The 25,627-nt window shown below is 37.5% G+C and overlaps 1 protein-coding gene across 2 annotated transcripts in view; it reads left to right on the top strand.

Annotated features, from left to right (window-relative positions):
• LOC106883626 (NEDD8-activating enzyme E1 catalytic subunit) overlaps positions 1–25,627 on the top strand; it is a 78,608-nt gene that overhangs the window by 28,931 nt on the left and 24,050 nt on the right. For both annotated transcript variants that reach the window (XM_052966886.2, XM_014934724.3), the window contains exons 2-6: positions 9,415–9,511; positions 13,495–13,575; positions 16,940–17,022; positions 22,049–22,129; positions 24,581–24,624. In XM_052966886.2, coding sequence (XP_052822846.1) covers positions 9,416–9,511; positions 13,495–13,575; positions 16,940–17,022; positions 22,049–22,129; positions 24,581–24,624 — 385 coding nt within the window. In that variant the 5' untranslated portion in view covers position 9,415. The remainder of the gene's footprint in view (positions 1–9,414; positions 9,512–13,494; positions 13,576–16,939; positions 17,023–22,048; positions 22,130–24,580; positions 24,625–25,627) is intronic.

The following is a 25,627-nucleotide window of genomic DNA, read 5'->3' as shown; positions in this document are numbered from 1 at the left end:
CACCAGCACTGGTGCTTTTTATATGGCACCAGCACTGGTGCTATTTTTGTGCCACCAGCACTGGTGCTTTTTACATGGCACCAACACCGGTGCTTTTTACATGGCCCCAGCACTGATGCTTTAGTTTTAATATATTATTGAAGAATTTACTAAAATAATTTTGTCATTATTAAGCTGGTGTTCGAAACAAATTAACTTGAAATTTTGAGTGAATGTTTTAGTTTTGTTTAATCACAGAGCCAGGGGTAGTCTTAAGCAGATTAATGTCAAAAGGGTTGATTCAGCCTAAATCTACTATCAGATAAATTTTTCTTTTTTTTTTTTTTTTTGTAATTTCATTTCAGTAAAGTAAGAAATTGAAATGAATATTGAAAAGTCAGCTCTGCTATCAAATAATCTCAGACATTATCATTTTATCGTTTGTTTAAATCTCTTCACTAATATAAAACTGAATAGCAGCATAGCACAGTCATTGGAAAAAAACTTCTTATAAATTTTAAAAGAATGACTTAGCTGTTAGGAAAACCAAATTTGTAATCTCTTATTTTCTGGTTCAAATAAACTAATGTCTTCTGAATATAGTTTTACTTTCAATGAAATATGTTAAAAGTGGAAGAATTTTGTATTTATCTTTGGTTGTAATAAGATTCTCTCTCTCACTCTCCCACATCCAAACCAATGTGAAGATGAATAGATAGCTCCAAGGTACTAACCAATTCCTTGTGAGTGAATTTGGTAGATGGAAACTGCGAAGCCTCTGTGTGTGTGTGTGTGTGCCTTTGTGTTTGTCCCCCCACTGTTTGACAACTGGTGTTGGTTCATTTATGTCCCTGTAACTTAGTTGTTCAGCAAAAGAGACCAATAGAACAAATGCTTAGTGGCATTTCTTCTGACTTCAAATGTCGCCACGTTATGTTCTGAGTTCAAATTCCGCCGAGGTCGACTTTGCCTGTCATCCTTTCGGAGTCGATTAAATAATTACCAGTTAATCACTGGGGTCGATGTAATCGACTTAATCCTCTTGTTTGTCCCCTCTATGTTTAGCCCCCTGTGGGCAATAAAGAAATAAAAATGTCACCATGGTGAACTTTGCCTTTCATGGTTTTGGGATTGATAAAATAAGTACTAGTTAAACACTGGGGGTCAGTGTAATCAACTAATAGCCCCCCTCCCCCAAAATTTCTGGCGTTGTGCCAAAATTTGAAACCCAAATGAATAGATAGCTCTATTTGTGACTTAGTGTTAGAATATATGTGAACTGGATGCATTGTAATTCTATGGATATTTCACATTTTATCTCTTTATAGTCAACAGTTTTATATATCCCACCTGTATATAAACATGCTGTCTCTTCTCTCTTTCTCTATCATTACTCTAATGACCTCTGTTCCTTAGAGTTGGTTGACCTTCAGTCTCTTCCATTCATTGTTTCTTCTCATCAACCTTGTTGTATTCAACCTCTCCCAAGTCCCGCAATAACCACATCACTCAGCCTATATTATTCGGAACATTGGCCCTGTAGAATCTTCTTCTTGCTCATGTCTTTCCTGCACATGGAAAATCATTGTGGTGCTAAAGATAGCATCAACTGAATATTTAATAATTGTACTCTACAACAGGTGGCTGTATTATTAAGAAGCTCGCTTAGCAACCATGTGGTTTTGGGTTCAAATCACACTGCATGACATCTTGAACAAGTGTCTCCTACCATAACTCTGGGCTAACCGCTTCCTTGTGAGTGAATTTGGTAGATGGAAACTGCGAAGCCTCTGTGTATATGTGTGCCTTTGTATTTGTCCCTCCACTGTTTGGCAACTGGTGTTGGTTCATTTATATCCCTGTAACTTAGTAATTCAGCAAAAGGGACCAATAAAACAAGTACCAGACTTTAAATAAAGTAAGTACAGGGGTCAATTTGTTCAACTAAAACCTTCAGCACTCCAGCATGGCTGCAATCCAATGACTAAAACCAGTAAAAGAGAACTGAGTACATTTTCTCCAATTCAGTATCACCAACCTAATCTTTCGGTATCGAATGGTAACAATGATAAGCTTAAACATGAGTTTCATACATAGTTGATATGCTTTTCTATGATGTGTTTTCTTTTCAAAGCATCATCCTCCAGACATCTCGAAAATATATTGTTTTCCAAAAGACATATTCATGCTCTTTCAGCTCTATCTCTAGGTTTTTCAGTAAAGATGGTAAGTGTTCCATCCACCATCGTGACAGATTTTCCTTCTACTTATGCCAGATCACTAATTAAATAGACTCTTCAGGCATTTCTAACAAATTTCAAACAATCCACAATTAGTAGGCTACTTGTTACTACTTGTATCATTTGTAAAGACTAACAGAATGTCTTTTTAAAGCCAGACTGAACAGCAACCTAAGTTGTTGTATATCACATAGCTCGCAGACTGTCTGGGTCGACTAATGCCTTATGAGTGAATTTGGTAAGCAGAAACTGAAGAAGCCTGTCATTTGTGTGTGTGTGTGTCTGAGTGAGTATTTCTCCCTGTCTTCTCACTGTAAACAAAACAACAGCTTTGCTATCGAATACAGTCTGTGTCTTACACTTGCAGTCAATTGCAAAAGTATGTCTGGGCATCTTGACATGTTGTGCAATCTCTGTAAAACTGGAAAAAAGACTTATAACTATGTCCCCAGTCTATCAATGACCAATTACTTTCACTTACTCTCTGTATCTCTCTTTTACTACTCCCTTTCTTCCCCCCCTATATATATATATATATATATATATACCGGAGTAAGCACATGAAATGTGCAACAAGGTGGAAAAAAGAGTACTCAAATACCAGAGGTAGAGTAATATGCTTTATTTAAAAGCATATTTCTGCTGCTTTTAAATAAAGTATATATATATATATATATATATATATATATATATATATATATATATATATATATACTCTTTACTTTCTTTTACTTATTTCAATCATCTGACTGTGACCATGCTGGAGTAACACCTTTAGTTGAGGAAATCAACCCCAGGACTTATTCTTTGGAAGCATAGTACTTAACTCTATCGGTCTCTTTTGCCGAACCTCTAAGTTACGGGGATATAAACACATCAATATCGGTTGTCAAGCGATGTTGGGGGGACAAACACAGACACACAAACATATACACACACATACATATATATTTATATATATGACGGGCTTCTTTCAGTTTCCGTCTACCAAATCCACTCACAAGGCTTTGGTTGGCCTGAGGCTATAGTAGAAGACACTTGCCGAAGGTGTCATGCAGTGGGACTGAACCCAGAACCATGTGGTTTGTAAGCAAGCAGTCAAATTGCCCACAAATCATAACCTCTTGTCTTAAATAAAGGAATGAGAGCCCAGGTTCGAAATTTCCCCAAGACACCTGAAGAAGGCTGGAGGGTATATCAGCCAAAACGTGTTAACAACAAACAAGATGAGGACAAATATCTGTCGAATGTAAATAATGTAAGACATTCTGTTTTCACAAACATCAACTCCTATGTTGTTTGACAGACTAAGAGATTATTATCCTGCTTGGAAACAGGTGAGGGTTGGTTACTGGAAAAGCATCTAGCCATAGAAAATCTGCTTCAGTGAATTCCATCTGATCCTTGTAAGCATAGAAAAGTGGACTTTGAAGCAATGATAATGATGAAGTTTATAAAGGGTTTATAAATTTGTTGATGCATTGATGTAAATCAAACCCACACAGTTGCAAAGTGAACTTCTAATCCCCCACCACCACGTATGTTCATTCATTCATTGAGGTTAATTGTGTTCATATTATTTTAAAATTGAAAGCCACCTGACATTAAGTAGCATTTAATGTTAGTAGAATATATTACAGTGACTGCTGTTTGCTTTTTGTTTTAAAAGCTAATGTTACTTCACTATCATGCTTGTAGCAATGTCGCAATAAAAGAAATATTAAGACAATCTTTCGTTGTAGAAAAATAGAAATTAACCACCAAAACAGCAACCTCAAAATTCCCTCAAAGAAACAAAGATAAGGACAAAAGGAATAAAGCAACAAAAGAAGTGGGGAGCAGGGGGAATAACATGCTGAATGCTTCAGTCTGTTGAGCTGTACCCTGCAGACATAATAGCAAAGGCGTTGCTATGGAGAATGGCAATGTGACACTTGATGCAACAGCCACCTCCATCTCGTGAGTCTCATTTCTGAGACAGGCCACCATTATTCTGATTTTATGGTGGAAATCAGCAGTGTAGGGTCTGAGAACACCCGTGGTCTTGATGGCAACTGTTTCAAACAGATAGCATCCAGTCAAACTCTGGTGTTTGGTTATCTTACTCTCCTCCGCATTGCAGGCAGTGACACCTGGGTTTGCAAACGATGCAGCAAAGTTGAAGGTGGAGAATGTGACAGCACATGGCAACCCAGATTAAGAACTTACCTCCTTCATATGGGGAGAGGGTTATTCCATTGGGGGCACTTACCATCCCTGTGACCAAGATCTGTTGGCCCCAGTTGTAATTTGAAGCTTTCCATGTTGAAGCCCCTTCTCTCCTCTCTCCCCTCTCTCACTCACTCCTCTCTCACTCCCTCCTCTCTCACTCCCTCCTCTCTCTTCTCACTCCCTCCTCTCTCTTCTCACTCCCTCTGTCCCTCCTCTCTCCACCTCTTCTCTCTCACTCCTTCCTCTCTCCTCTCTCACTCCCTCACGCCCTTCTCCCATTCTCCTCACTCTCCACCCTCTCCAACTCTGTCCCTCACCCCTCCATACCTCCTTTCTCTTCTCATTGCTAATTTCACTCACTTCTGAAACAAGACATTGTTAGATCTTTTGCCATTACAAGATGACAGAGATTTTTTTCAAGCTTTAAATATTTATTTCTCAGTTGTTTGACATCAATTGATGGCTGAGAATTAACTCCTCTCGTGTTAGATTATCTCAAGTGAGTGAAAATAAAAAAAACCTTCATGAGTGGGAGTTTTCCTGATCCCACTGCCACTATTTTAGTTAAATGTTGTCATTCATGTGATCTAGAATATTCAAGTGCTTGTCTGTATAGGCACATTACTATTACAACCACACACACACACTATTCTAGAATGAATAGCCACATTACTACACATACATGCACACTATGTTTGTACATGATATTATGCACACACACTCACACTATGCTAGTACATATACACTTTACTACACATTCTCATACACATGCATACTATGTTACTACATATAGTCATATACTACACACACACACACACACACACACACACTGCTAGTATATTCTTTTCTACTCTAGGCACAAGGCCCGAAATTTTTGAGGAGAGGGCCAGTCGATTACATTGACCCCAGTATGCAACTGGTACTTAATTTATCGACCCCCAAAAGGATGAAAGGCAAAGTTGACTTTGGCAGAATTTGAACTCAGAACATAAAGACAGAAGAAATACCGCTAAGCATTTCGCCCGGCGTGTTTATGATTCGTATTTCATTACTGCCCACAAGGGGCTACACACAGAGGGGACAAATGGATTGTTGATTATATCGACCCCGGTGTGTAACTGGTACTTATTTAATCAACCCCAAAAGGATGAAAGGCAAAGTTGACCTCAATGGAATTTGAACTCAGAACGTAAAGACAGATGAAATATCGCTAAGCATTTTGCCCGGCATGCTAACAATTCTGCCAGCATGCCACCTTGGTATGCGCAGATAGTCTTTTCTACTCTAGGTACAAGGCCCAAAATTTGGGGGGCAGGGGCCAGTCAATTAGATTGACCTCAGTATACAACTGGTACTTAATTTATCGACCCTGAAAGGATAAAAGGCAAAGTCAACCTCAGTGGAATTTGAACTCAGAACGTAAAGACAGACGAAATATTGCTAAGCATTTTGCCTGGTGTGCTAATGTTTCTGCCAGCTAGCCGCCTTACACTGCTAGTATATTGTCACATTACTACCCACATGTACATTTAGTCACACTACACTTGTAGACACATTACTACAAACATACACACTTAACTAGTATATATAGTCACACACTATACTAGTATCTAATCACATTAATACACACATACATACACTTGTGAAGGTGCAGAGCCAAGTGGTTAGGGTGTTGCACTTACAATGGCTAGATTGTGAGTTCAGTTCCTGGATCAGGCGGCGTGTTGTGCTCTTGAGCAAAACATTTCATTTCACATTGCTCTGCGATCATTTTGACATCTGACACGTGGCATGCTTCTGCACCTGCACAGGCAATGACGATTTGATGGAGGGAATCAGCTGACGTACAGCACATACATTTGATCATTATAAACGAATCACTTACGCAGGTCGTTCAGCAAAAAAAACTGAACACTTGTACACAGTCTGTGACAGGAGATTCCATTACATACACTAGTGTACATATAGTTGTTGCTACACTCAAGACTCTGCTAGTACGTATAGCCATACACACACAAAATGTATTAGTGCATATAGTCATATTACCACACACACTCACACTCTATTTCTCTTCATCACAGTTTCAAGGGCTGTAACTTAATCCAGCAGATTTTAATCTTTATGCACCAAAATTGTATTATGCTTGTTAAGAGCTGTGCGAAATAGCAGAGACTGTAGAGGGCTGTATTTGGTGTGTTTGAGTATTGAGACTGGTACCTTGCTGTGTCAACCTTGTCTTTCAGCCTTCTTGGGTCAATAAAATAGATTCTTTTAATAGTTTGCTTGTCTCAGTCATTGGACTCCAGGCCATGCTGGAGCGCTGTCTTGAAGAATTTTGGTTGATCAAATCAACCTCAGAACTTATTTTTTAATTCTAGTACTTTTTCTATTGGTCCCTTTTTTTTTTGCCAAACTGCTAAGTTGCAAGGATGTAAACAAACCCACACCACTTATTAAGTGGTGAGAGACAAACTTGTAAACACACACACACAATACCCTCTGGACAGTTTCTGCTGACTAAATTCATTCACAAGGTGCCATATAGTAGGACTGAACCTGAAACCTTGTGACTGGGAAGTGAACTTCTCAATCAACTAGATTCCTCGTCTCTGGGAAGATGTGATGGCTGAGTGGATAAGGAACTGTACTCCTAAATCATTTATTTCAGTTTTACAGCTTCTGGTTGACCTTCACCAGACATTACAAACAAAACCATTCCATCTGTAACTTTCTCCCTTCCCAGCATCTTTCTTAGAGAGGTATAACTAGGATTACATTATCTAATGTCTCTTTCCCTTATGTAATGGAAAAGATGGTTGGATATGAGGGAGATCCAGCTGCTATTTCTATGAGGTCAAATGACCACATAGAGTAGTACTTCTCAAACTTTTTTTAACTAGTATTTTATTTCCTTTACTAATATTCCAACACCTCCTTGTAGCAATTCAGTAAAATTAGATACATCCCATGTATATATGCATGTACAAATCAGGATGATATCTAACACTACAGGTGCAGAGGTTGTCTTTATTGTATGTATGGCAATATCCACAAATTTTGACCAATGTCTTTTAAACTGTGCTTCAGTTTGGTGCTTATAATTTACATTTATAAGTGGAATATATAATTTTGGTTTTGCTTTTTCACTTATTCATTCACATTTTGAAGTTTTATTGTCATTGTTGATATTGTTGGGATTATGGCTAACAAGATGTGGAGCCTCACCGAGGAGATGACGAGGGATTGAGACTTCTGGCCAATTTATTGTGCTTGAGAAGATACATCAAACTGAGTAAAATCATGGCCATCTATACATACAGGCATCTCCCTGTCAGCCAAGAGTTCCTTGTCTTGTTGGCTCACAGGGGCTGGTGCCATGTAAAAAACACCTGTGTTGGTTCCAAATAAATATACAGCACCCATGCTGGCACCATGGAGAGCTTACCCAGTACATTCAGTAAAGTGGTTGGTGTTAAGGAAGTGCATCTAACTCTAGAACCCATACAAAAACAGACAATCGGAGCTTGGGCAGTTCTCTATCTGACCAGCTCCTGTCAAACCGTCCAACCCATGCCAGCATGGAAAACGGACGTTAAATGATGGTGATGACTTTCTTTTATTTTGGTTGAATCAGCCTATTGCTACTCTGAGTTTTGCCTTGTCTTCAGGCAAGTTGTGTCTGGAAAATTGATAGCATTTGCAAATTTATATGTAGTTTCCTAGTCATAAGGTGTGATGGTAGAGACAAAGCATGATTGGGGAAGGGGGACTAAGTGGAGGGAAGAAGGAAGAGGAAAAATGAAAAAGGGGGAAAAGGAAGAAGAGTAAGAGAAAGAAAATGGAAAGAAAAATAAAACTACAGGTGAAACTCAGAATAACAAGAGATTGACTGGACTAAAATAAAATATTAATCTCTACAATGTTATTGAGTACTCTTGTTTTTCGACTGATAAGACTAAATGGATGGATGGATGTGTGTGTGTGTGTGTGTTTATGAGTGTACTCTCACTACTTGACAACTGGTGTTGACTTGTTTACATTCCCTAACTTAGTAGTTCGGCAAAAGAGACTGATGGAATAAATACCAGATTTTAAAATATGTACTGGGTTTGATCTGGCAACTAAATCCTGCAAGGCAGTACTCCAGCATGGTCACAGTCCAGTGACCGAAACAGGAAAAAGATTAAAAGATAAAGATATATCTATCACCCCTGCCAACTGTCCCCTTTGTCCCCATATAAAATTTTCCATCCACCTCTCACACCCAGGGGGCACCACTGTCCAGTTTGAGAAACCCTGATACAGAGGCTCCCCAATTTTTTTTTTTATCTATTACAAGTATTTTTTGTGTTCTTTTATGTGACACTCCAGTTTTTTGATCTGTTGGATTTTAGAATCAAATCTGTGAATCTTGTGGTAAACATTTACATGGTGTCCAATAAAAGATTACTCCTTTACTTGTTTAGCACTACTAACTCCATAGTTAAACAGAACTTATCTATGAACTTGTGTGACTCACAGAGACCGTTTTTTTTTCTTGTTGTAATTTTTTTTTATTGCTTCCGCTTGTTTTCAAAAATTGGCCTCATGCCTAATGTAGAAACAAACTTTCCATACAAACCTGTCATTTTGCTATTAAAGCTTCATTTTAGTCTGTTAGCTCCTATCATCTCATCAACACTGATATTCCACAGAACATTTGCAAACTTAGAGTTAGTTTTTCATCTTCATCAGGTTTGCTGCCTCAACTTCATATTGTCCAATATTGTACTTTGTTTTCCTTCAAAATCATTTTGTATTTTTTCTTTATTTTGTGTGTGTGTGTATGTAAGCATGTGCATGTGTGTGTATGCATGCATGTGTGTGTATGCATGCATGTGTGTGTGTCATCGTCAAGTGTGTATGTATGTGTTGTATTCAAGTGCATATTGTGTATATATATATGTGTGTGTGTTGTATTCAACAATGTTTCTCTATATTTTAGAATGGAGTCTGAATGGGGTGATCGATGGAGTCATCTCAAAAAAATTCTAGAAAGATCTGGACCATTCACTCATTCTGACTTTGAACCAAGTCCAGAGGTTAGTACTGTGTTGTTTATGTTTTTACTTTGTATTATTTTTTTTAAAGCAAAATGCAATTTTTTTTTTTGTTGTTTTAAAAATTCTTTTAATAGAAGTTTTTTTTTTTTTAAATCTTTTTGCCTAATGTAGACAATCAAGAAAAAATTGCTAGAAAAATCAACATATGTTGTAGATTAGTAGGTGTCACGTGATCAACCAGGCTATCAGATGTTGTTAGACATCACTGGTCACAGTACACTTTGTATCATTATTGATTCCGAAGGATGCTACCCTGCTGGCTAGGCATGCAGGCCAACATTCCCCTGATCAGAAAGCTAGTCTGCCACAGGGTTAGTCATTTACAGCTGAGTGGACTGGAGCAACATGAAATGAAGTGTTTTGCTCAAAAATTCCACACATGCCCAGTCCAGGAATCGTAAGTGCAGCACCCTGACCACTGACCCACATACCTTCGCAGATTAATAGATATACTCTCAACAAATTGAGGATGGAATCTTGTTTCAAATCTCCATTGTAGCTATTTCGCTTCATTTATGCTTCTGATGTTCTTGAAATTGGTAAGGTTCATCACCCATTGATGGATATCTCTGATGACAAATACATCAGCAATTTATGTTATGTATCATGCTAATACATTATAGTATTGTTTACTCAAGTCTGTTAATACTGAAGAGGTCCAATAAAACCAAAATGTGTCCATAGTTGTTTATTAATATGTAAATTAAATTTGAGAGATTATTTGTTAATTTTTAAAATTATCTCCGTTTTTTTGGAGAGTCCCTAACAATTTCCACTAGGTTTTTATTTTCCTTCTCCTCCTGACACTTGTGCCGGTGGCACGTGTAAAGACATTCGAGCGAGATCGTTGCCAGGGCCGCTGGACTGGCTCCTGTGCAAGTGACACGTAAAATACACCATTTTGAGTGTGGCTGTTGCCAGTACTGCCTGACTCGCCTTCGTGCCGGTGGCACGTAAAAGCACCCGCTACACTCTCAGAGTGGTTGGCGTAAGGAAGGGCATCCAGCTGTAGAAACTCTGCCAAATCAGATTGGAGCCTGGTGTAGCCAACTGGTTCACCAGTCCTCAGTCAAATCATCCAACCCATGCTAGCATGGAAAGCGGATGTTAAACGATGATGATGACGATGATGATCTAAGAGGGGGATTTCAATTAATTGAAGATTTTTTTTGTGCCAGTTGACCCTCTTATTTCCCTAGCTTATTCTTTCTTTTAAATTATGCAAATTATTGCTGTGTGGTTGAATGGTTAAGAAGTTCACTTTGCAACTGCGAAGTCCCAAGTTGTTATCCTACTGTAAATCATCTTGAAAAAGGTCATTTTTTTCTATTGCCTCAGGTTGACCCATATATCATGAATGAAATTGGGTCAACAGAAACTGTAATAAGCCTTTTGGGTAAATTGTACATGTAATTCAAAAGCTATCATCATCTTACTCAGTGTCACACAGATTCTGACTGAGAATTACATTAACTCGTTAGCGTTTTAATTGCTCTCACACATACGTTGCATGTTTAATCACACTGTTTTGAATTAATCATATATTATCTTACAGCTTCATAATTTCAATGATGTGATTGTTTATTTTTAGAATGACATTATAAGGGAAGTGTGAGAAGCTAGATCTGACCAGTTTTAACATAAAACAGATAGAATATTTGGGCTGGGTATGGCTGGTTTAAATGATAAAGGGTTATTGGTACATGAGTCTGTGGAATACTCAGCCACTTATAAGTTAATTCAGGAGCAGATAATTCAGTTGATGGAGCATCTGAATCCTTATTGTCCTTGCTTGGAAACTGGTGAAGGTTGGTGACAGGAGAGCCATCTGGTTGTGAGAAAATCTGCCTCAATTGAAATCTGTCTGACCCATACAAACATGGTAAAGTCAGTGCTATGATGATGATGATGATGATACACAGACACTCACGTCACACACAATTACGTCAAGGTAATAGTTTCCTTGTATTTTTATGAGGATTTTTCTCAACTTAAAACGTTCAGAGTCCAGACCACCAGTTTAGAGATTAGCTGAATTCCAGACTGCAAGCAAATTAAGTTTTAAACTAATGCTCCACTCCTTCAAAATGAAAAAAAGAGAGGAAAAAAACCCCCAACAAAAACAAAGAATATCTAAAGAAGTTAATTATTTTGCTAAAGAACTCATCAATCATCCTATTGTTGACAGACTGCTGAAAAGTCCATCAGAATAAAAGAGCATTAAATTTCATTGATCTTTAGAAGTAATTTTTAGAAAGCAAAAGCGTTAATCTAAGATTATTTTGGAGGTTTTTTTGGCACAGTATGCTGTTCTTAATTCTTCGTCACAATAACAGACATTCATTTAGTTAAGAACTTATTATTATAATAATAAAGGCAGCAAGCTGGCAGAAACGTTAGCAAGTCGGGTAAAATGCGTAGTGGTATTTCGTCTGTCTTTATGTTCTGAGTTCAAATTCTGCTGAGGTTGACTTTACCTTTCATCTCTTTCGGGGTTGATAAATTAAGTACCAGCTGCATACTGGGTTGATCTAATCGACTGGCCCCCTCCCCCAAAATTTCGGGCTGTGTACCTAGAGTAGAAAAGATTATTGTTATTATTATAAGTGCAGATGTTGTTGTGTGGTAAGAAGCTTGGTTCCAGGTTGAGTCCCACTGCATGGCACTTTGTGCAAGTATCTTCTACTATAGTCCCAGGCTGACCAAAGCCTTGTGAGTGGGTTTATTAGATGGAAACTGAAAGATCATCATCAAATGCCAGTAAGGAGATGCTGGTAATGATCGCGCTCAAATGGTGCTTTTTACGTGCTACCGACACGGAAGCCAGACCGCTGCTCTGGTAGTGATCCCACTCGGATGGTGATGTTAGTGCTCCACTGGCATGGCTGCCAGTCATCGAATTTGGCTCAGTTTTGATTTCACTTGCCCCAACAGGTCTTCTCAAGCAGAGTTTAGTGTCCAATGAAGGGAGGTTGGCATGGGTGCCAATCATCGAATTTGGTTCAATTTCGATATCACTTGCCTCAACAGATCTTCGCAAGCAAGATTTTGTGTCCAAAGAAGGTACAGTACGCATAAGTGGGCTGGCTACACCCCTGGTAAAGGCCACGGGTTATGGTCTCACTTGTCTTGCCGGGTCTTCTCAAGCACAGCATATTTCCAAAGGTCTCGGTCACTAGTCATTACCTTGGTGAGGCCTAATGTTCGAAGATCGTGCTTCACCACCTCATCCCAGGTCTTCCTGATCTGAAGCATTAACTTCAGAACCATCATCATCATCAATGTTTAATGTCCATCTTCCATGGTGCCATAGGTTGAACAGTTTGACAATAACTACTGAGCCAGAGGACTGTGCCAAGCTCCAATGTCTGCTTTGGCATGGTTTCTGCGGTTGAATTCTCTTCCTAACTCCAACCACTTCACAGAATGTACTGGGTGTTTTTTACATTCACTGACACTAGAGCACCAAGTAACTTGCAAGGCAAGACCCCCACCACTCAGCAGGGGCATTGTGGGAGGTGGCTTTATGCTAGGTGATGAGTTTAGAGTATGATAGAGTGACAGAAACAGGTGTCTTGCTGTTGAAGAAATAATGGCTACCCCACTTGGAAAAGGAAAGAAGTTAGTGAAGAGGTTTCAGGGTGTACCCTTAAGTGATAGGGAGGGGAACAGAAGAGAAGTGGCCCAGAGGAACCAGTTGAATGAATTGGGCCTGTAAGCTCACGTGACTGACAGAAAGATAAAGAGGTGAATAAAAGTGAAAGAAATTTTTAAAATAAAAAAATAGAACAAAAGCATCAATTGCTAAATAATTTCTAAAGTAGACAATTTTAAATCACTGGTTTGAACTTAGCAATAATCATGGCCACAAGCACAAGAACATTGAAAGATTAAATTCCAAGCTTTATTTGTGATTTATTTCTATAATAAATTCTTGTTTTTCATCAATTTTACTCTTTCAGACATTAATTTTCCTACACGAAACCTTCCGTATACTTATTGTTGGTGCTGGAGGTTTAGGCTGTGAACTTCTGAAAAATTTGGTAAGTGCATTTATATTTTATGAGCTTGTTGATAATTTTCACAGGAATGTTTGTGTTTGTTTGTTTGTGTGTGTGTGTGTGTGTGTGTGTGTGTGTGTGTGTGTGTGTGTGTGTGTGTGTGTAAAGCAACTTATATCTGAAGCAGGTTTACTTTTTGTCTTGACTTATTGGTTTGAATTATACTTGGGTCAATTCTTGAAGTGTTTCGTTGGATTAGAAATGTCCAGACTGAGATGTTATTATTGCTAATTGCTTTTGTGAAAGTAGTTTTTTTAATATTCCCCATTTCCAGAGTGTCTCTGCCAGCTTCAGGAATCTCTTCAACTCATCGTCAGTTTAACAAAAGGTTAACAATTTGAATTATTAATAGAAAGCCATTAACGAATCACTTTAATTAATCATTTCCAAATGTTTAACATCTTTTGTGACCTGTCATCTTGCTATGAGGTACTCTCAACACAGATGCATAATTCTTTGATATTCATTTTGTCTTTTACTGGCCTCAGTCATTGATTTGTGACCATGCTGGGTTACCACCTTGAAAGATTTGATCTTTCATACTGAGGTCATCATAATCATTACTGTCTTAATCAGCGTCGTCATCATTGTTCTCATTGTCTTCATTCTCATCATGTCTGCTCGCATGAGTCTGATGGGTTGTTACAGTCAGTTAGTTCTCATTTGGAGTTATGATCCTCTAAGGCAGATCAGAAATCATGCATTGTCTTAATGTTACATGCTTTCTACAGTTAGATACCCACCAATCATTTTACAGAGTGTACTAGATGCATTTCGTTGTTGCACCCACATTACAGAGGTTGTCATGCCCTTATCAAGACTAAAAGATTCTCTCACATTATCTTACAATTGGGTAAATTTTTGTCACAGCACCAGTGAAGCTGCTGAAGATTCCTCACTGTCCCTGGACACATATATAACTGGTATTAATTAAAGAATACCAGCAGTATCCATGGAAATTCTGCAGTTATTTTGTAAACTATAAAATTATTGGAGAGCAATAGAATACAGTTTCTTTTGAAATTGTATTTTGCTGAAGTGTTTGGTTTCTCTGTTATGGCCTGGAGAGCTATAATAAACAACAGTTGATTGAGATCTAAACCCTGATGGACACCTAGTTGGATGCTAAATTTCTCACTGGACCAAATTCAATCACAAGGCATTGGTCGGCCTCAGGCTACAGTAGAAGACACTTGCCCAAGGTGCTGTGCAATGAAACCACATGGTTGCAAAGCAAGCCTTTTCACCACACAGCTGTGCCTACTTCATGATGAGAGACAAAAAAAATGTTTTTGGAAATTGAATATTTACATTTGAATAATAATATTTTTTTAAATGTTACAGCTGGGTTGGTGTTTGTTTCTGTTAGGTCTTTAATTGCTAAAAGGACCAAAAACTCAAAATTTAAGACCATAGTAACTTTTGATTCTTTTCCTCCTGAAATACTAAACACCAATATTGGCTAGAAATTGAGACAGAATATTAAAAGAGGTTTGCTAAATAAGCAGCTTGAGTTTTGATCAGATCAGCACCAGGTTTTTTGTAAATATATCTGTTCTTTTTTATTGCTAGCTAATATAAACCAAATAAGTCTAAAGACAAACATATTCTGAAGAATCTCCTAGCAACATCATGAGCACAACTGATCTAAATGTTTTTTGATATTTTCCAAGTGGAGTTAATTGAAATAGTCAATTTTAAAGGTGATGATAATTAACAAAAATCTTGATCTGATATACATCTAGGAAGCTCATGGTTTTGTAATTTTTTTAGGGGGTGGTCTGTGTTATCTATATTCTGTAGAATTAAGACTTCCAACCTCTTAAGAATTAGGAATTCCTATTCTCTAAAGACAGATGCTTTCAACAATAATAAATTCATTTACTTTACATGTTAATGTAGAATGTGGCATATTTTTTAAATGCAAGAAAGCTGCAACAAGTGATGATTTATTTGTTCAATGTGCAATTCATTACATTATGGTTTACAGAATATTTTGCAGTATGTTTTTATGTAGCCTCAGCACTGATGAAACAGACCTAGTAGGAATGCACATTTTTCTCTCAAATGGTACAAAGCCACAACCACTCAATACTACTTCTCACTCCCAGTTAAGGGGGTTTTGACTTGCAAGGTACTTGGTGCTCCTGTTGGTGCTGGTGCCATGTAAAAAACGCCAGTGCTACATAAAAAGCATCCAGTACACTCTATGGAGTAGTTGGCATTAGAAAGGGCATGCAGCTGTAGGGACCATGTGAGAACAGACAATGGAGCCTGATATGGCTCCTGGCCTTACTAGTTCCTGTCTAATTGTCCAACCCATGCCAGCATGGAGAACGGATGAATTATGTACAGTTCTTATTGTAGAAAGATAATTTTGAAATAATTGTACAAACATTTTCAGAATGCCTTATCTGTTTATATTTTAAAAAAAATATTTCTCCATTCAGTATAGCGATTTTTGTTTCTGCATTTAACTACAAATTTGGAATTTTCCTGTGTTTGCTGGAGATATATCAGTCATATGAGTGTCATTGTTAAAATGTAAGAAGAAAGAAAGAATGAAAAAGAAATTATTTTTGTTTTGAAATAAGTTCAAGCGTGGTTGTGTGGTTTAGTAAGACGTTTGCTTTACAACCTTGAAGTTCTGAGATTGATCCCCAATGTGTGACACCTTGGACAAAGTGTCTTATGCAATAGCCTTGGGTGGACCAATAGCTTGTCAGTGGAATCTGGTACATGGAAACTGCAGAAGCCTAGTGTGTGTTTGTTTGTTTGTGTGTCTTGTTGATATATACTGGCAAAATTGTTAGTATGCTAGGCAAAATGTCTAACAGCATTTTGTCTGTCTTTACATTCTGTATTCAAATTCCGCCAAGGTTGACTTTGCTTTTCATCCTTTCTGGGTCAATAAAATAAGTACCAGTTGGACACTGGGGTCAGTGTAATCGATTTACCCCTTCCCTCAAATTACTGGCCTTGTGCCAGAATTTGAAACTGATATATACTGGCAAAGGATGAATACGTTGACAAGAAAACTGATAAGCTACTGCTTTTCAACTGAAGACCTTTGCTATACTTGTTCTGCATCAGGTTAGAGACACTCTCTTATCACTGCAGTTAACAAATGATTGACTTGTTAGAAATCTGTCATCAAAAATGCTTTTGTTCACCAATTATGATATACAACAAAAAAAAATTCATAAAAATCAGTGTCCCTTTTTTCTTTCTTTCTTTATCTTCCTTTGTTATCAATTAATTATGATTAATTATCTTATATTTGTAATCCATCATTTTTTTTTATCCTCTAAATAAATATTATTTCCTTAATAACTTCTTTGCACAGGCTCTCTTGGGTGTTGGCAACATTGATATTATAGATATGGACATTATTGATATATCAAATCTCAACAGACAGTTTTTATTTCGGTAAGTACATTGGTTTCATTTTTACTTATTTATTTAATACTGGCTATTGCTAATGGCAATACAGATTTCTTGCTTTTGAAATATAAATAGTATAGTCACCATTGACAAGTGAGCATGACCTGGTTAGCATGGTAACATGTACTTTGCTTTTTATTAATTGTTTAAAGTGCCTGTGTAGTCACAAACACACCCTCTAGTCTCTATATCACTACTCCTCTCAGTGGAACATTGTAGATATGACAGCTGGAGGAAGAGAAGGCTGCACCATGTTCAGCTGAGTTAACTGGAGCAACATGAAACAAAGTGCCTTGCTCAGAGATGCAGTTCCTAATATTACCCTTGTTGGTAACTCTTTTATTCTTTACTCTTTTACTTGTTTCAGTCATTTGACTGCGGCCATGCTGGAGCACCGCCTTTAGTCGAGCAAATCGACCCCAGGACTTATTCTTTGGAAGCCTAGTACTTATTCTATCGATCTCTTTTGTCAAACCGCTAATGTTACGGGGACGTAAACACACCAGCATCGGTTGTCAAGCGATGTTGGACACACACACACACACACACACACACACACACACACACACACACACATATACATATACATATATATGACGGGCTTCTTTCAGTTTCTGTCTACCAAATCCACTCACAAGGCTTTGGTCGGCCCGAGGCTATAGTAGAAGGCACTTGCCCAGAGTGCCACGCAGTGTGACTGAACCCAGAACCATGTGGTTGGTAAACAAGCTACTTACCACACAGCCACTCCTGCGCCTGGTAAGAGTATATTTCCAAAGTCACCCTTTCATAATGTAATATTCAGTCCTTTCAAGGTGGTGAGCTGATAGAAACGTTAGCACACCGGGCGAAATACTTAGTGGTATTTCGTCTGCTGTTACGTTCTGAGTTCAAATTCCGCCGAGGTCGACTTTGCCTTTCATCCTTTCGGGGTCGATAGATTGAGTACCAGTTACACACTGGGGTTGATGTAATCGACTTAATCCGTTTGTCTGTCCTTGTTTGTCCCCTCTGTGTGTAGCTGCTTGTGGTCAGTAAAGAAATAAGAAACGTTAGCACACCAGACGAAATGCTTAGTGGTATTTCATCTGTCTTTATGTTCTGAGTTCAAATTCCGCTGAGGCCGACTTTGCCGTTCATCCTTTCAGGGTCGATAAATTAAGTACCAGTTGCGTACTGGGGTCAATCTAACCGGCTGGCCCCCTCCCCCAAAATTTCAGACCTTGTGCCTAGAGTAGAAAAGAATATTCATTCCTTTTTTATTTTGGTTCAAGGCCAGCTATTGTAAGGGATGAGGAAGTTGGTTACATCCACCCCCGGTACTCAATTTATTAACCCTGAAAGGATGAAAGACAAAATCAACCTCAGCAGAATTTGAACTCCTCATAGTGTAATAATTGATAGTTATACTTATCATACATTCAGTACACACGTTTGTCACAGGCAAAAAATTGCACAGCATTAGGCTTTTGTATGCACAGCCTTTACCTTTCATCCTTTCAGGGCCAATAAGGTAAGCACTAGTTGAGCACTGAGGTCAGTGTATTCAACTTACCGACTTCCCTGAAATTGCTGGTCTTGTGCCAAAATTTGAAACCAATATTTTAAGGCAGTGAGCTGCCAGATAAAATGCTTAGTGATATTTTATCCATCTTTACATTCGTAGTTCAAATTCTGATAAGGTCAGCCTTGCCTTTCACCATTTTGGGGGTCAATAAAATAGGTACCAGTTGCGTATTTGTGTCAATGTAATCAACTAGCCTTTCTTCCAATATTTCAGGCCATCTGTGTATAGTAGAAAGGATTCCCCTCCCTCCCAAAATAAACTTGTTTTTCTTGTTTTCTCTTCTAAAGTTATAACTTACACTGCTTAAATAAGACCAGATTTATGCCTATAAAATACTTGTAAATTAAATAGATAAAATGCTGTTTCTTTTCATCATGAAATCTTCCCACAGGTTTAAGGTTATTTAGTGTCAAAGACAGACTATTATTATTCCATCTTCCTTATTCAAAGCATTTCATCTTGAGAATTTCCAACCAGTTTAATTACCCAAAGAAAATATTTTGTTCCCATTGTGTAAAAGTTATTGATGAACTAATGAGATGTTAATCATTTTAAAATTTTTTTATAGGTAATTAATTAGTATCTCAGAAGATAATTAATTCTAATGAAATACTGTTTAATGTTTAATTACCACATAATATTTCACACTTGTGTTATAAATAGTTAATCAATGAAACATTTACAATCAGATGTATCTAGCACTAAGAAATCTGCCCTAAAACCTGAAAGTGGTTTTCATATAATGTACTGCATATACCACACACCATGTGAATTGTGAGATTTTTTGACATATATTGATGCAGGTGTGGCTGGGTGGTAAGAAGTTTGCTTCCCAACCACATGGTTCTGGGTTCATGAGTGGATTTGGTAGACAAAAACTGAAAGAAGCCTGTCGTATATCATCATCATCGTTGTTCAATGTCCGCTTTTCCATGCTGGCATGGGTTGGACGGTTTGACTGAGGACTGGTGCCACATAAAAGATGATGAGGATGATGTGTGTGTGTATGTGAGGACATGAACTTGTTTTGACATTTGCCCTCTCATTGAAAACAAAGCCACTGTTCATACACACGATGTCATTTGTCTGTAATCTTCCACAAAATCTTGTGCAGCCCTTGTACTGGTTGTTGTTTGAAGGACACAGAGGGGTGGGATATTACCATTACTTGGAAATGGGTAAGGATTGCTGACAAGAAGAGCATCTGGTTGTAGAAAACCTGCCTCAGTAAGTGTCATATGACCCATGCGAATATGGAAAAAGTGGACATTAAAACAGTGATGATGATAATAATGGAGATAAATTTATTTAAAATCTCCAAGGAATTTCTAAGCTCTGCCTTTGAGATTCAAAGATTGCCTAGCAATGAATCAGAAAAAAGAGGGAAGGTAATAGAGACAGTTATTTATTACGAGATGCTTACTGAAAAATTAGCTCTGAATATATGAGGTTTGGGGTAAAGTGTTTTCTATTGGTTGATGGATCAGTTGTAGTGGTTGAGCTTCTTGTATTCTATAACATGTAAGGTGAGCTGGCTGTTGGAATAAAGTTTGACTGCCTTTTTTATAGCTGAAAAAAGGATGTTTATATGTTGATATATGTGTGCGTATGTGGTGAGTCTTTTAACCCGTTGGGTTGTTGAGTCACCGTTAAAACTTCCGCTTTTATGTAATGTATCCTAGGTAAATCAATCTGGCAGCACTACATGATATATGAATTACTGTGGGTCAGATAGATCAGCGTTACCAGTTTCATGGTTTCTGTCAAGCAGTTGTTAATGTGATGAAATGGGAACCAAGATTAATATTGGAGTATACTGCAACAGAAAACACTCTTAAAACCATACATATCTATGTATGCATTCATCCATGCACACACACACACATGTATACTGTCAACAGCCAGACATATATATATATATATATATATATATATATACATACCTCTTTATGTTTATAAAAAGACAGCCTATCCATCTCTAAGGTATATCCCCAGCAGATAAACTCATCACTCCAAACTATCAAGCTATTTGTCAGTCTTGTAATGCTACTGTTGGTTACAGCAATGAGTTGTTCCTATCCTATGGAACCTATTTTTAGTTAGGTGGACTGAGCTATTTAAGACCTAATACAATCTAGGCTACAGTATATGAATTGCTGTCTTCTCAGATGATTGTCTACAACACTTCCTACTCTACCGTCAGAGCCCTCATCTGCTGTAAGTGTATATATGTATGAAGAGACATATTTTGTTTCATTATTGACAGTTTGCATGTGTGTGTTTGTGCATGCATGCAGGGATTTCGGAAGCTTTAGGTGTGTGATGCATGTTGTGCGTTTGTTTTCTCTTTTTCTTTTGCAGTAATCTGAGCACCGTCCGAGCATGATCATTGACAGAGTAGCTGTCTGGCTTCCGTGCCAGTGGCACGTAAATAGCACCATTTGAGTGTGATCATTACTAGCGCCGCCTTACTGGCACTTGTGCAGGTGGCACGTAAAAAACACCATTTTTGAGCGTAGCCATTGCCAGTACCGCTTGACTGGCCCTCATGCCGGTGGCATGTAAAAGCACCCACTACACTCTTGGAGTGGTTGGCATTAGGAAGGGCATCCAGCTGTAGAAACTCTGCCAGATCAGATTGGAGCCTGGTGTAGCCTTCTGGTCCACCAGTCCTCAGTCAAATTGTCCAACCCATGCTAGCATGGAAAGCGGACGTTAAATGATGATGATGATGATGATGATGATGTTCCAGTTTTGTTAAATTAACAATCCTCATCATCTAACAACCTTCTTCCTTGCTAGCATAGGTGAGACGGTTTGTCAGGTGCTGGCAAACCAGAAGACTGCACCAAGCTTCACTGTCTGTTTTAGCATGGTTTTCCCGGTTGATGCCCATCCTAATGGCTATGTGGTTAAGATATTTACTTTGCAACTGTGGTGTTGGGGGTTCAGTCCCAGTGCATACATAACACCTTGGGAAGTGTCTTCTCCTGTAGCCCCAGGCTGATCAAAACTTTGTTAGGGAATTTGGTATGTGGAATCTGTGGAAGGCCATTTTATGTATGTATGTGTGTGTGTGTGTGTGCGTGCGCATCTTTGTGTTTGTGTCCCCTGCCACCTTGCTTGACAACTGGGTTGGTTTGTTTACATTCCTGTAACTTAGTGGTTTGGCAAAAGACTGTTAGGGTAGGTACTAAATTTAAATATTAGTACTGGGATCAGTTTGTTTCACTAAACCCTTCAAAGTGATGTTCCAGCATGACCACAGTCCAATGTCAAATGACTGAAAAAAGTGAAAGATAAAAGAAGATACCTTCACCCTTTTCGCTTTTCCATTCTGGTTTCATTTGATAAAATAAAATTTACTACTTTTTAATGCTAATTTAAAACCACGATTAAAACAATGATACTAGGAAATCTTACTTTGTATGTTTTCTCTTTCAGGCCTAAAGATGTTGGCAAATCAAAAGCAGAAGTAGCCGCAGAATTCATCAACACCAGAATTACCAACTGTAAAGTGAAGCCATATCTTTTGTTTATAAAATAAAGTTATTATAAAATAGAATAAAGTTATTATAGGTGTAGGAGTAGCTGTGTAGTAAGTAGCTTGCTTACCGACCACATGGTTCTGGGTTCAGTCCCACTGTGTGGCACCTTGGGCAAGTGTCTTCTGCTATAACCTCAGGCCGACCAAAGCCTTGTGAGTGGATTTGGTAGACAGAAACTGAAAGAAGCCCATCGTGTATATATATATATATATATATATATATATATATATATATATATGTGTGTGTGTGTCTGTGTTTGTCCCCCCTCACCATCGCTTGACAACCGATGCTGGTGTGTTTACGTCCCCGTAACTTAACGGTTCGGCTAAAGAGACCGATAGAATAAGTCCTGGGGTCAATTAGCTCGACTAAAAGGCGGTGCTCCAGCATGGCCACAGTCAAATGACTGAAACAATTAAAAGAGTAAAGAGTAATCAATGTGTTTAATTAGGTAATAATTTTAACCATGGCTATTTTAAGTGATTTCTTCTAGTCTGATATATATGATGGTGTTTTGAGTGGAAACTCATGCATGATTCCTGTTTCATGTGGTTAGATTACTTATTCGGTAGTTACCACATGATGTTTATTGCATGGGAACTGTACTCAGCCTACAGTTTAGTGTTGGCTATCCGAATGCCTTCGTAGCTGGTAGAAGTAGATTCACATCAATGAATAGTGACCAATTAGACTGTTATCTGGGTAATATTGTCCATAGAAGAAGGGACACCACAATGAACATCATGTATCGATGTCTGAGTTCTGCTGTAGCACAAGGAACCTCACAGCAGATTCTCCTCCCCCATGCATCTGGGAGACCACCATTTATATCCTCTCACATTTCCTATCATATGCTGTTAATGTTGTCTTGCAAGGAAGATAACTGCCTATCTATAAAACCTTTAGTGCATCTTATACTATCACAGCTATATGTCAGCATATATAGCAGAGAAGTAAATAGTAAATATTAGTATCAGCATCAGCTCCTCTTGTGCTCTTGAGCACATTGAGCAGTAAGTTGACGCCATTGGTTTCTATTGGTTGCAGTTTTCTCTACTAATCAGTCATATGGTATTGATCTCTTTCATGTTGGTTATGAACATTCTACACCATGTAATTTTTCAGTTTTCTTCTCTTTATTTGACCCGCCGATGGTGTCCATTTTACAATAGCATTGTTCTGGTTGCTGGAGTGTGTGACTTGCGAGTTTTAATCTTGGAAGTTGAAAAGTTAAGCTGAAGTGCTTGTTTCTTCTTGGACTAAAGGCCATGTAACATTCTTGACAGGATCACCAATTATAACGATAAAAATATTTTGTTCTGGTGACAAACAAAAAATGAATATGTAGTCAGAGTGATGAAAAGGTGACGAAAAGGTGCCAAAAGATTAAATTATTGATGATGATGATGGTGATGATGATGATGAGCAGTTCTTAGCTGACTTCATCAATCATTGAGGGAATGGTAATCATGTTGCTTACTTGTCTTCGCATTTGGATATAGTGTTTTTACCAGAGATTTGATTGGTCACTTCTTTGCTGATGTCATCAATCTCTAACAGTATCCTGTTTCTGGCTTTATGTTTAGACACAGTGATTCAGGTCCGATTCCTTAGCAATGAGTTCATTTTTTGGGACTCTGTCAGATATTATTGCTACACACTAAATGGTGTGTTGTATTTTCAATAATACATTAAGGTAAATCTGTATAAGCATTATAACTGATTTATCTAGCTGTATTCAATTACACATGTACTGCTTCTTGGCCTACCTTACCTCTTTTGTCACCATATTTTCATTGAAATACTTTACCTTCATTTTAATTAAATTTGAAAATAATGAAGAATTTGGTAAAATTACTTTGTTATTGAGTTAGTGGTTTGGAACATAAATTAAGATAAAATTTTGATGGCCATTTCTTTTTATTTGTATTACCTTTACTCTTTTATTATCTTTTGAAATAACACTGTTTTTATTTAAATGAAATTTGAAAAAACTGAAGAGTTTATAAAAAATTTCTTTGTCTTTATTAAGCTGGTATTTGGAACAATTAACATGAAATTTTAATGAAAGGTTTTAATTTAGATTAGATTTGTTTTTATCATAGAACCAGAAGTAGTTTTGGGTGGGCTGGTATCAAAATAGTTAATGTATTTAAAAAAAATATATGCAAAGCATTACATTAAAATCATCCCTGAGGCAACTTTATCCAAGTTCAATAGGATCAGCTTATATATATCTGCTCTATTAGAACTGGTTACAATTCTTTTTCCTTGTAAGATAGCCCTAATGTAATAATGTATTACATACACAGTTGTAATAGTGAAAAACAGATATCTTTTTCTTTATAACATTATCTTCATAATCTGATGTGTTGATAACATTTATTATAATCCATTGGTAGCATATATTTTCCTTAATGATTGCTACTCATTTTGCAAAGATCCAAGACTTTCCAGATTCATTCTATCAACGTAAGTACAAGCTTATTGAAAATTGCTAATCCCCACCCACCTCTTCCCCCGCTTCTTTTACTGAGAATACATTTAATATGTTGTACTATTTAAAGATTTTTGCCTTGTTTCTTTGAAGCTTCTTACCTTTTTTTCTCTTTTTTTTTCTTTTCTTTTTTCTCTTCTTTTTCCTTTTACTTCAGTCTGTTGTGTAATTAGTTGGAATGCATTCACTGAAAGCAGCAGAATGTTCTCTGAAATGCTAGATAGTTTTCAATCAACTTTTCACTTAACCCTTGAAGTTTGTACCTATTTCATGTTATTAAAAAGCAATTTGTGTGTTTGCATGTATATATATGCATGCATGCATATGTATGTTTGTATATTTGTTTGTGCGTGCATGTTTATGTATGCACGTGTGTGTATTTGTGCGTTTGTTACAGTTCCTTTGTAAATAACTAAAGAAGAGAAGGCAAAGAATATAAACACACTATATCTTTTTCACCATCCTTACCCTGATCTCTCCCCTCTATTAGTTCCTCTTTCTTTGTAGCTGTCTGTAATAAGTTCTTCAGCTTGCTAGACTGCTGGCATGTGTTAGGGAGTGGTGAGAAGTCTCTCTGTTGGTCAGGGAATGTGTGTGTGTGTGTGTGTGTGTCAGTCAGTCACAGTTTGGGAAGATGCAACTAATAAAACTGAGCAAACACATAGCAGATAATTAGCTAGCCCTCTCTTCTTAATGGTAATTTCATGGGCAGCATTTTCTCTTTACTCCAAAAAAAAAAAAAAAAAAAGGAGGGTTGGTTCTTTATAGCCACACCATGTATTTCTAAACTTTCATTAGTAATTCTTGCCAACTTTCATTACTTATTCTTGCCAACCTGAATATAGCAAAGTTCATCAAAGACTTCTTTTTTAAAAATAATATGCGTTGTCTTGGCATTTCTTTATTTGCATACTCGAGGAAAATTATTATTACCTGGGTTAATTTCTGTTATATCTTTCACTTTTTACTTGTTTCAGT

The sequence above is a fragment of the Octopus bimaculoides genome, chromosome 4, assembly GCF_046866305.1.
Source record: "Octopus bimaculoides isolate indiv1 chromosome 4, ASM4686630v1, whole genome shotgun sequence".
NCBI classification, from domain to species: Eukaryota; Metazoa; Mollusca; class Cephalopoda; order Octopoda; family Octopodidae; genus Octopus; species Octopus bimaculoides.
Note: the sequence above shows the minus strand (reverse complement) of the source record. Positions and strands in the feature narration are given on the sequence as shown.